This window comes from Manacus vitellinus, unplaced genomic scaffold, assembly GCF_001715985.3.
Source record: "Manacus vitellinus isolate BGI_N305 unplaced genomic scaffold, ASM171598v3 scaffold_1_pilon, whole genome shotgun sequence".
Taxonomy (NCBI): domain Eukaryota; kingdom Metazoa; phylum Chordata; class Aves; order Passeriformes; family Pipridae; genus Manacus; species Manacus vitellinus.
In genome coordinates this window covers 37,108,233-37,121,017 of record NW_021939396.1, presented here as the reverse complement: position 1 = coordinate 37,121,017, position 12,785 = coordinate 37,108,233, and the positions used below count along the sequence as shown (strand labels likewise).

Below are 12,785 nucleotides of genomic sequence, written 5' to 3'. Positions count from 1 at the left end.
AGTCTTACTTAGTCTACAGTGGTTTATATTTCTCTATTGAAAACATTAGTTTCAGATAAGTACTGCTTTCATGAAACCACAACCCTACACTTTTGCTAGCCCAAAGTATTACACTGAAAAAGTACATGAAAACTATGGGTGAAATAACTGAAATATTTAATAGAAGCAGAAAGGTAATATTAATCATTTCTCCAGAATTTCGAGCATCTTGCACACTCCAATACATGTAAAAAAATTAGCAGAGCAACAGGAATAGCAAATAAATTATTCTGAAAAAGTAAAGGCTGCTTGGAATTATTTTTACACAGCTGTATTCTAAAGTCCTCCTCAGTAAGGTAGTGCTCATTTAAAATGTATGAATTATTCAGTAATTTCTAAAACCTAAACTTTGTAAAATTAGGGGCATGTCCTGAAATAAAACTTTTGAATCAGAATTTATTCAAAATGTAGTAAAACATATGTCTCCAATTACATGATTATTTTATAGCTTGAGGCATGAAAAACAATATAATTTGAAAACATTTCTTGACTGAATTATACCTCCTCAGCAACTCACAATATGTTTTCTTCACATTCCTCGCAAGTCTGCAACTTTCCCCCACAAGCCATCTCTGTGGTACACTACATGGTACACACTACAATGCAGGAGTGCTCTGACAGGACTGCTATTTTGTAGTGACCATAAAATAGAGCTAAAGAGGTTCTCAATTTCAATGTGCTCTATTCCTGGTTTAAGGGATGATTTTGTGCTAAATTTCAATCTTTCCGTGTCTCAGCTTTTCTGTCTGAATTTAAGATAATAGACTTGTGTACTTTTGAGAGGTTTTCAGGATTTTGAGAGATTGGGAGATTTTTGCATGCAAAACCTGCTATACAGATTGACATTTATTCTTTAAAGAAATTTATTATGTAAATTACTCTTATCACTTCATGCTTGTACTGACACTAAAATGAAGCTTAAACATGTCATGATGAAGTGTCAGCACCTCTCAAGGTATAAATGTATAATGGGTCTTCCAGATTTTCCAGGTAAGGTTTCTAAAGTTCATAGGATCTTTCTGCTCTGGTTGCTATGATGTTCTGTTTACTCATCCTGTGACCAAGTAGCAAAGACTAGCATATTGCACTGACTGTTCATACTTTTTATAGCAGTAACTTGATCTTTAACTGGAAACAAACATCCCCGCTATGCAAGTGAGAAAACTCAACCCTTATATTAAAGTCCTACAGAAATTACTATCCTTTAAGTGTTTAACAGGATTCCAGTTTGCTCTCATGAAGAGGAATGATGTAATTTACTCAAGCTGCCTGAAGAATTGACTGGATATTATAAGTTCTGTATTCATAACCCTTTATTCACTTCAATCAACCACCAATAATACATTAAGTATCACCTTAATAACTGTGGCCATATGATTCATTTAGCAGGTCCTAGAAATAACCATAATTTACATAGTAATCCTAGCATCTAAGCCTACCTTAGAGCTATCTTCTCCTTCATCTTCATGGACTGAACTGGATGGTGAAGGAGTTGCAGATTTGCTTCCAGGTGGAGAGGGCGAGTTGTGAGGAACACTGTTTCCACCCATATTCAAACCAAGCTGTGCACTGAGCTGGGACTGGTTAATAGTAGTCAGCTGCCCATGCTGCATCATTCCTGGCTGCCTAATATCTGCAGGTTGAACCCTTGGCCTCATGGTTGCCATCTGAGGATGGGAACTATACTGGGCTCCTTCTGTATTCCGTAAATCTTGCATCTACAAGAGGAAAAAAACTGTATTAAGCATATCACTAATAAAGTGTTCTGTTCCTTTAGACCTCAATTGGCCTGATAGGCTAGGTAAGGCTTAAAGGAAATGGTAAGTACTTAAATAAACATGTAAATACTGGAAATAAACAGAGTAAGGATATGATTGACATTTGCATAACACTGACTGTTATAAACTATTCAGGCTCTAGTTGCAGCCCTTGGGAATAGCAAAAAAGCAATGAATTTTTTTTTCTCACAGGGGGAACAAAAGGGTACTGCTTTCTTTAACTGCATGTAGAGTATTTTCGAAGTGCTAACGGTTAGAACTCTGAAGTTCAGACCTAGATCAGAACATGAACATCCTCAAAATTCAAGACAATTTCCAGATCCTGCTTTTTTAACATAGGATTTTTTGTGTTTGAGTTGTGATTTTGGGAGCTGCAGTTTTCTGAGTATGAATATCTAGAGTATTAGGTCCAAATCTTTTTTGCCTGGTGCTACCCAATGAGATACTGGACTTTTCAGGATTCAGACCACTGACAAGAAAAATGCATTGATAGACTTATTAAATGACTTCTGAGTTGATTTACTGCTAAGACATATATGAACAGAAAGCTTGGAAATTGCAGGATTGACAAATGAATCCATTGTGCTATGTGGGTCACCACTTCTTAGCATTAACGAGACATACTATTTTAATGCAAGCAACAAATTCAGTCTCTGCAAGGATAAGAATTAAAAGCACTGGAGGATGAAACTCCTTTCTTGTCCAGAGGTCAAATGCACATATACACAGACCTCAGCAGATTGTCTGTAACATCTTTTCGGTATACTCATACAGAAACACAACAAATAGGAAAGAGTATCAGAGAAAAGCTCAGATTTAAGCTAAGGTGTTCTGTGGTTGATTTAAAATTGAAGTGTCAATTCAGAGCTTAAACGAAATAGATATAGTTGTCTTTCTGTGCCTCAGACAAACATGCTGTATATATGAAATGGAATCTGACAGTAGCTACGACTGTGTAAGTTCCACTGAGATGAGGACATGTGCTAATGGTTCAATATATTAACATAGCCACATTTATTCTATGGACAGTCTTTGTTAGACACGTCATGTGAATTGTCTATAGATCACTCAGATTTTATTTTTTTTTAAACTTTTTATAACTTGTGACTTCTATAACCTATGTCTTGCTCATACACACACTCCTATATATCACAGCAATCTGTAAGATACCTTTTAACCAGTAATGCAAGAAAGAAAGTAAAGATAAACCTGTAACTTCACCTTTTCTCTTATTATTGATAGTGTAAAAATGTATCAATTTTAGGGAGATTTTTTATGAACTTGGGGATTGATTTTTGTAAAGGTGACTGATTGGCAGTAAATCAAACTAATAATACCATTAGTTATGGCATACTTACCACTTTACCTGTACTTGTATCTCTGAAAAGTATTTAAAATGGCTTATGACAATGTGACATCCCAATTATAACCGTATTTATGTTATTTTAGAAATTAATAGTTTTTGGTAAAAAAGAGTTATTGATACAAACATGTTTTTTCACTTCATTTAATGATTACTAAAGCATCAGAGGAAAGGAGCAGAGAGAGCACAGTGGATAAAACCAATTGAAGGCTGAAATTCGAATCCTTTATATTCTTAAATTACTACTGATTTCTTGGTCCCTTCCCTCCAGTATCAGCTCCCCTCCTTGCCAAGCATATCAGCCTCGAAAGATATCATTATCTCTGCCTCTAGCAGGCAACCTGCACCAAAACAGTTGTGCCCATGAAGCTGTAATTCCTACTCGGCCATTTTGCTCTGGATCCAGCTGCTGAGCTGGGCAGCAGCTGGGGAATGCAGAGCAGAAGTGTCGGTTCTCAAAGTCCTCTTGGCCAGCTCGAGGCAGGTGGGCAGGGGATGGAAATCCACACAGTCCCTCACATGCTGGGCACAGGGAGGCAAAACCCTCCCCAAGACCCTCCCTTCAACCTGTCTGTCCCTTCAGCATGGGTGTGTGCCAGGGACCCTCCACCCTGCAGGGGCTGAGCCCACGCTGCCCTGCTTGCAAATTCCTTGTGTTTTCATGGGGCAGGATTTCATGATGCTGAATAAACCATGCCTGAAAAGCATGACTGCTTTTTAATAAGCATTGCAATGATTTTACAAACTCTAGAAAGGAAACAAGCACCATCTGATACTCCTAACTCCTATTTTGAATGAACTTGCAAATTATCTATCTCTAAAAGCAGGGAAAAAGTTACTATTTTAATTACTTTTCCTCAAGTGAAATATAACACAATTGCTCTAACTGATGCACAGAAAGTTCCATCTGAACATAAGGAGGAACTTTTCAGTGTGGGTGACTGAGCACTGGAACAGGTTGCTCAGAGAGGCTGTGGAGACTCCCTCACTGGAGATATTCAGGAACTGCCTGGACACAAGCCAGTGCTCTATGATGACTCTTAGTTGGACCAGATGACCCACTGTGGTCCCTTCCAACCTTACCCCTTCTGTTATTCTTCTTTATTCAAAAAGATTTCTCCTTTATTAAAAACTCTTCATATGAACTACAAATATTACCAGATATAGATAATATTGGATTCAGAACATTCTGTGTTTGTTGTCTTTAAAAAACCATATATTTTTAAACAGTATGTGACACAATTTTAGGCCCAGCACTGAAGATAGACTGTGTTTTCAGATAATACAACACCAACTGTTGTTGATGTACTGAATGCATCCCCATACAAAACACACACGTGCATATATACATATATTTGCAAGAGAACCCTTCACTAGGGAAATTCTGAGGACTGCAAATGAGGTGGTGCAGTAGAAAAAATCCAGTATTTTATTTTGACATGAATTCAGTTTGTCTTCTGAATTTTTTAATCAGATGAATACCAGGGACCTTCAGAAAATCAGGTGTAAACAGCAAGTTTGTTTAACATACATGTTCTCTTTTGGATGCTAAGCCAGAACCTCCCCGCTGCCCCCCAAGGCAGCTAACCACATAAATGTGAAAAGCTGTGAGGTTATACCATGGAAAACATGTGATGATGAACCTTCAGGTTCCTAAAGGATCAACACACCAAGAACTGTTCCATCTTCTCTGTTGGGTTCAAGAACAGACTCATCCATGAAAACCACACACTTGGGTCATTGCTGAGGAGGGATGTTATGCCCCTGTTTCAGTAGATGTGACAACTTGTCTCTGCAGGAATAGTGGCACTAATCAGACACACTCTGTAAGCATTAAGTGCAAAGTATAACAAATGTCTTCTAAACGACTTCAAAATCAGAAGCTTCTTATTCCTTATTCCTCCAGACGGAGTTTTACAAAACTCACCGATGTGTAGCTGTGCCGAGGCCATATTCACTATACAGAGGCAACACTGCAAACACACTCCTGCCAAATGCAAAGCTGAATACAAATCCTGATGGATGGCAGTATGCCAAATGGAAGAACAAAGTTAAAGAGTTTTGAGTGTTACAGAGGATAAGGACAGTCTTAGACTGATGTCTTCAATGGTCTCTGTGATGATTTAATAATGATAATATCTGTCACTTTAATATCAATCTCCATCTGTCAGTTCCAGGATGTTTCACAACTTGTGCTATATTTGATTTTACTAATGGGGAAGTTTCTTTTCAATGCTAATTTTTTTTCTGTTTCCATTTTGCTTATAGGCAGAAACTGAGCACTCACCCTGTAAGTGTTTGACTGCAAGTCAAAAGACGTAGTACAAGTCACTAATTCTAAGGTGTGTCCCAAAACCCCTTATTGACACGTGGGTAGTGCAAAACCAGAACAGGGCTATCTGGCTGAAAACGAGCTCCTAATGCCCTGCTCAAAGCTCCTGAGGTACTAAGAATTAAGCTTAAGTGCTTTAAACATCAGAGCATAGTTCAGCCCATCAGCTTAAAGTAAAAACAAAGCAAAGCATGGAGTGCAGAATACAGTGATATATCATCCCTATACAGTAACATCTTACTGCAGGACAATGTGAGTGCAGTGTCCTAATCACAGAATCACAGAAAATAGTGCTAGAAGGGACCTCAAAAGGTTATTTAGTCCAACACTATCTCACAGCAGGATTAGCTATACCTAAATCATTTCTGACAGATGTTTGTCTAACCTCTTCATAACCTCCCTAGGGCAATTCTTGTGCTTAACTATCCTTACAGTGGAAAGGGCTTTTTTCCATAATGTCTCACCTAAATCTCCTTTGTTGTAATTTAAACCTACTACTTTTTGCTCTGCTCCCAGTGGACATAAGGAATGTTTTTCTCCTTTTCTTTACAGAAAATCTGTACACACTAGAAGGCTATTATGAATTTCCTTTTAGTTTTTTTTTTTTTCTTTAGACTAAACAACTAAACCTGAAGATTGAAAGACTTTGTTCATATGCTGTGTTTTCTACACATCTGATCATTCTTCCTGCTGTCCTCTGGACTACGTCCAATAACCTTCATCTTTCTTGAAATACTGTGCTCCAAAGTCCACAAAACATAGAAATTCTTATCTGACACAGCATTCAGATAGAATACTTCATCTCTCAAAGGACACAGCACATAGCAGTAAAAAAACCCAAAATCGAATTATCTGCCTTTTTGATACAAGCTGGTTAACTCATACAAGATATAGAAAGAGTCAAATTGCAGGACTGTTTACTAATGTCCCAGAAGGTGGCTTTAGGAAGCAAATAATTGTTTTCTAAGAAGCATTAGACAGGTAGTTTCAAGGGGACTTTGCTGTTAGCAAAATAATTCACGTTATTTTTCTTGTTATAATTAATAACCATGAGGCAACATCTCTCTGAAAAGCCACACAAGTCCCAATTGTCCCTCCCTATTTAAATTCATTTATAATAAATGGTATCATTAAATGAAAGAAGAAACACAGGTTGCCTGAACAGATCGAAGTAAATATAACAGGTCTAAGTACATGCAAGAAACACTAGAGATCACACACTGAAAATGAAAACCTTAAGGATGAAAACATAAGGAGAAATACACAGGGCTTACTCACTGAAGCAAGTGAAGATCACATATCTCACTACTCTGAGCAAATTCATATCAAGGCAAAGCAGACATTATTTCTGTTACCACCACCAGGTCTTACAATGATTTTTGCTTAGTCTTCTACTCGCTGAACGCTCTTGTGTAGACGGACACTGCAGAAGTGGCTGATAGTTTTTTGCTTCTTGTCTAACTGGTCAAGGTAAGTCAGAGAGTAACAATTTTTCAGACAATAAGAAACTATGCTTAAATCAATTAATTAAAAAAAGTGGAGAAAACCCCAACGGATCTTAAATGTTATCTATGAGGTAACCATAGTGTGCTTCCTTCTTCACTGGCATGACCCAATGGAGTCACCATGTAGGTATCACAGACATTCTTTGGCAGGCAGAAGGAGTTTCTTTTAATAGTAATATTGTCACTTATATTCCCAGAAAACTTGTGCTACTACCTCTGCCATATTAAACCTGAATGTTTGTCTGTTCCCAAATAATGCGACATTAAAATGGAGCATTAGCCCTGATTCTGCCAACTTTCTGAAAAGCCATGAGATTCACTTAGAAATTTTACTGCTTTTATTTTAGGTGTTTTAATTTTCTTCTAATATAAGCCAATACACATCTGCAGGATGTTTTCCAGAGACGTAGAGATGCTCATTAAAAAAGAGAGAAAAAAAGTTAATTCCTACATAATCACTCGACTCTGTAAGTGAAGGTTTCATGAGAGAAGAAAAGATAATATTGCATTGCCAGACAGGTTTGTGAGAGCAGGCACACTGAGAAAGAATTGTGTTTGGGAAACAACACTCACCATTTATAATCAAAACAACAGATAAACCAAAAAGCCTCATAACTGAATTTAGTGCTACAAAATTCAAGCAATATTCATCACACAGATGAGGAACAGGCTCTCCAGGGAAGTGGTCACAGCAACGAGACTGACAGAGTTCAAGATGCATTTGGACAATGCTCTCAGGCACATGGTGTGACTCTTGGGGATGGTCCTGTGCAGGGCCAGGCGTAGGACCTTGATGATTCTTGTGGGTCCCTTCCAATTCAGGATACTCTATGATTCTATATAATCAAAGCCAAACTTAAAAGAGTGTCTAAAATACAGAAATGTTCATTTAAGAACTCAGTTCTTACCAATGATCAAGCAGTAGTACCTTGTGGTTGTTCACTGCATGTTGTAGGTTAGGATCCTAGATTAACAGAAAGTAAATCAAAAGCAAACTATGCAGTTTCATCTGTTTTTTTCCATCACGGTGATGCTATTTCATGAGATAACTTAAAACTTGAGATAACTTGAATATTTTTTTATTTATACAACAGAGAGAAAAAAAAAAGTGACCCCAATATTTAGAGGCCTGAAATCTGACAGGAAGTTTTGCTTTACTGATTACAGTGGCTAAAACTGGTAAGTGGTATATTTATGTCCTGTCATGAATGAAGACTGATCAAACCCAAAGGTCCTCATACTATTAGATCTCTGTTTCCATTCAGTTACAGTAGAAATCATATTTGCAAGCAAGTGTTGTTTTAGCCCATATATAAGTAGAGTGCTAAACAAAGATTTGTTATGAGAGCTGAGGTTACTATAAAGTGACCACAGAGAACCATTCAAAACACATTAAAAGGAATAACTCAAAGCACCACCTAACAGAGGAAGGGGATGTGTGTTTTCATCTTCTCATTTTTACAATTCTCTTCTGTATCAGCTAACTATGTAATGGAAGACTATGTTTTAAAGTAAGTGAGCATTTGGGGAATATTTTAGTGCTGTATACAAGTGTATTTTTTATACTATGCCCACTGCATGAAATGAAAGGATGACTCAAAATTTCTGTTGATTAGGAAAACAATCTTAAAATTAAAGAGCAGAAACTTCAGATGTAAAGGGAACCCTAAACTAAAAAAAAATAAAAAAATACCTATTAAATCTACTACTCTAATATTTTCAAAATCATTCTGTTAAAAATTAAACCACTTCAGGTTGTTTTATTTAGTACTGATTCTGTAAGTGATCTTAAGCCCCTTTAAAGCAATTATATACTCAAAATTCGACTGCAAAATTTTATAGTACGATCACATAATGACAAAAATGCAGTAATACACAGTTTCTATATTTCTTGGTACACAGTTAATTTGGCGACTATTAACATTCTTTTCTATTTTATGTTTTAATATCCTTTGAGTCACACAGGGCCAAGGTCTCAAAACTAATCATAAAAAACTACTGACTGCTATTCACTCTAATATAATAACCCTTTATTTAAAACAACCTCCAATAAATTTCATTATAAGAAGTTATTAAAAGGGTTAAAAACCTATTAAATGTCAAAGAATTTGCCTGACTCAAACTTCTAATAAAGAAACAGAATAGGTTTTCTTTCTGAATTATTTAAATCTTTACTGACTGTGCACTGAACCATGAAATTAGAAAAGTGTTATTAGAAGTGTTCTCTGGTTTTTATAAAAGTTGTAGCATAAAATATATCAAACCACAGTCTTTAACTAGACTAGTTAAAGACATAGGTTTTTAATCCCGAATACATGGTTTTCACTGATATAAAGGGTCATAATTAAAAGTCTGGCCTGGAAGCTTAAGATAATAAAATTATTATTACAGGAGCATACATGTTCATTTGGTATATTCTGGATGCATGTTTCCATTTTAATTTGGACAAATATCTTCAATTTTGTTTGATCTTGCAAAGTCCACTAATTTGGATCCTCTCAGCAAACAATTAAGCTTTTAATGGTGACTCATTTTAAGGAATTAATGGTGAATAATTTGTGTTATCTTTTTCTCTTTTTTAAAGTGTCTAAAGCTTTACAGCAGGTATAGGTTGACAGCAGACAAATGAAATCTAGGAGGTACAAAGCAACTATTCTAGCACACATCTCCTGATAACAGTATTATACCTATACTGTTATTTTTGCAAATAACAACAGAATAATTTTCTATTTCACCACCGATTTGCATAGGGAAAACAATCATGCATTTCACTTTTATTTTAGTGATACTAAAGAAATCCTGATTAAGAGGAATATTCACAGGTTCACTCAAACACACCTGAATCAACAGCCTTTCATCAAAAGAAATGAAGTCAGAGGGATGCTTGAAAGACACAATATTGTCTCCCCTTCTTTTTTACAATAAAAATAGAGGCACCAAGGGCACATGAAATGATTAAGTCTATGAATACAAACGAGATCTTTGGAAATATTGTTAACAGTGAGAAGCTATGCTTTCTGTAGGGCGTGATGAAAAAGGGGATGCAGGCAGCTATGCTGCCCTTGCAGTGCTTTGCTTCTGTGACTGACCAACAACAACAGAGTAGCCAGCATGAGATTGCTGTAACCTTCGTTGGCTTCTGCTTCATTGTATTCCATTGTATTCTATTCTGTTCTGTTCTGTTTTGTTTTGTTTTTTTTTTTCTTTATGATGTTCAGCACAACACTATCAAACTATTTCCCTGCAGTGCATTGGGCAATGTGACTACTATATGTAATGTTGTTTGCTATATCTGCTTTAACACACAAAAGTACCTCCACCACAACATCCATCTGTCCCTACCACCAAGTAAAGGAATTTGTATTGGATACATTCCGGAGTTTATCTTGAGCCAGTGTATCATCAGTAGATGATTTGCAAATTTTCCAACAGATTTGCCAAGAGAAGATCTGGCCACACAAGAGCGGAGAGTGCTAAACCCAGTTAGTGCATAGTTGTGTATCTCCCAGTCGTGTCAGCAGATCTGCCTCTGACTTTTATCACAGATATTTTTAATACTTTATACAGTAGTGTTGATATTTAGAAAACTGTTGGACTTAACATTTAAAAACATAAATTTCCAATAAGATATTCATATTCATCACATTACATATTTCAAAACAAAGTTTAGCTTGCATAGCATTTAGAAGATGTTTAATTTGAAATAAATTGGAAATATTAGAATTAGACTGTGATGTTTACATAAAGGTATTTAAGGATGTTTACACTTAGTAAAGAATATCATGTGACTTGACTGCAGTATTTATTATGTTAAAACTGACTCCACATGAATGCTTCAGTTATGCCAGGGGTTTTATTCTTAGGGAAGCACAGATGCAGTCGTTGAGTAACTGGATAGGTGTGAAAGTCTTTGAGAAAGATGCTGAGACCTTGAATGATCAACTAACCCTTTGAATTCTCATTCATTCAGGCTCTTATATTGTTTTAATGAGCTTACTTTCTGTACAGGATGGCTGCTCAGGCTGAAGCTACTAGACCTACACTCACTAATGACAGATTCAACAGGGAAAAACACTGAAAGGTGAAACAGAAAACGTAAGAGCTATAACCACAGATTATTCATGGTGACTCCACACTGTATATCATGTTTCTTCATGCTCTGCCTCAGCCCCTGTCTCCTCTTGAAAGAGCTCAATCCTAGATTTGTAATGCTGCGTTATTTCTATTCAAAGCATCAAATTATGAAGCTATATGGTGAATCGAGGTCTGCCTTTTTCACCCTGTACTCCATTTGAAGTTGAAGAACAATGAATGGTCAGTTCTTTCTAGCTGGCAAATTTTGGAAAAAGACCCTATGACATATTCCATACAAAGCAAAAAGGTTTAGAAAAGTGTCTCACCTGAAATGCACATCCAGCTAATGTGTCCTTCTGTGCCTTTTGTGACTCCTCTTTATCTTGATAACTCTTCCATTTGCCTACCCCAAGGAAGGTTCTGCTGCTCATTGCATTTTATATCTTATCTGAAGAGCCACGTTCCTCAGGTTCAATAACAGGGGATTTGGCTAAGTGCAGGGGAAGTCCATGTGGGAAGAGTGAAAAAATTCCTTCTGGTTAGCAAATCACACTAAACCAGCTGTGACACCTGAAAAGTTGATGCAATATTGGGGTGTCTTGTGTCTCCTAACTCTACAGGAAAATTCTGTAGGATAGAAACTGCATCTTATCTCGGTCCTAAGAAAGGCCAATTCCCTCTCAAAGCTGGACTCTGCAGCACATCAGACAGAACAAGAGATTTCTGAAATATCGTCAATGGGATTTAATCCCATTGTATGCTACTTCACTGAAAAAGGTTTTTGTAAGGGAAGAGCAACTGTCTTTTCAGTGTTGTTCACCTGTTAAGGCACTAGACATAAATAAAGGGCAGAAAGACCTCAAATCTAGATCTCTGTCACTCAGAAGGCAGAGAAAGGACTAAAACCTGCATCTGCTATGTACTCTATTCATCTCACTACTCCCAGCATTAGGCTCATGATATTTCCTGCTGTTCCACACAAACATTTAATGGATCTTGTTTCCATTCCAATGTGATATGAAGTTGGATCTTTGAAACCGGAGTCACACAGGCAGATGTAGTCTGCAATTATCTGCATTCTTCCTCTTGGGCACTGTGATGTGGAACATCCTTGAAATTATTTCCCTGAGCCATAGGGTCCTATCTGGGGTTGTGGTTTACAAACGGCATTGTGACTGCAACAAAATCTCCTATGGAATTAATCATAAGCAAAGTCTGAACATAAGGAAGTTTAGACATAGCTGGATTAGGGAGACTCAGCTGGCTCAATGCCCTGAAGGCCTATTGATAAATACCACTTCTGTTTAAGTAAACTATTTTGCCAGACATTTCAGTCTTGGGGAGGAACAGTGGTGCGTGCTACCTCTTACATTCCCATACACAGCCGTTGTATTAAATGAAATGAACTTTCCTGTAACTCCCTGCCACCCATCATTCAACCTGAAAACCAAAGTCATCCAGGTTTTACTTGTGCATTTTGTGAATTTCTGGACTAAGTTTATTTTCCTTGAGAAAGAAAATCATATTTTTTTCTGGTTGATACCAGTAGCTCTGAAAAAACCACACCATATCCCACATGACTCGACTTTTCATTCAATACAAAATCTAAACAAAAAAGTAATTTAGACTGATAAGAATGAGTTAGATGGTTTAAATTACATTAGTGAAAGAATCCTAGTGTGAGAGAACTAATG

At 36.8% G+C, this 12,785-nt stretch overlaps 1 protein-coding gene across 2 annotated transcripts in view; it reads right to left on the bottom strand.

Annotated features, from left to right (window-relative positions):
- Positions 1–12,785, bottom strand: part of TOX (thymocyte selection associated high mobility group box) — a 223,689-nt gene that overhangs the window by 43,218 nt on the left and 167,686 nt on the right. For both annotated transcript variants that reach the window (XM_008921386.3, XM_018080005.2), the window contains exon 4: positions 1,479–1,757. In XM_008921386.3, coding sequence (XP_008919634.1) covers positions 1,479–1,757 — 279 coding nt within the window. The remainder of the gene's footprint in view (positions 1–1,478; positions 1,758–12,785) is intronic.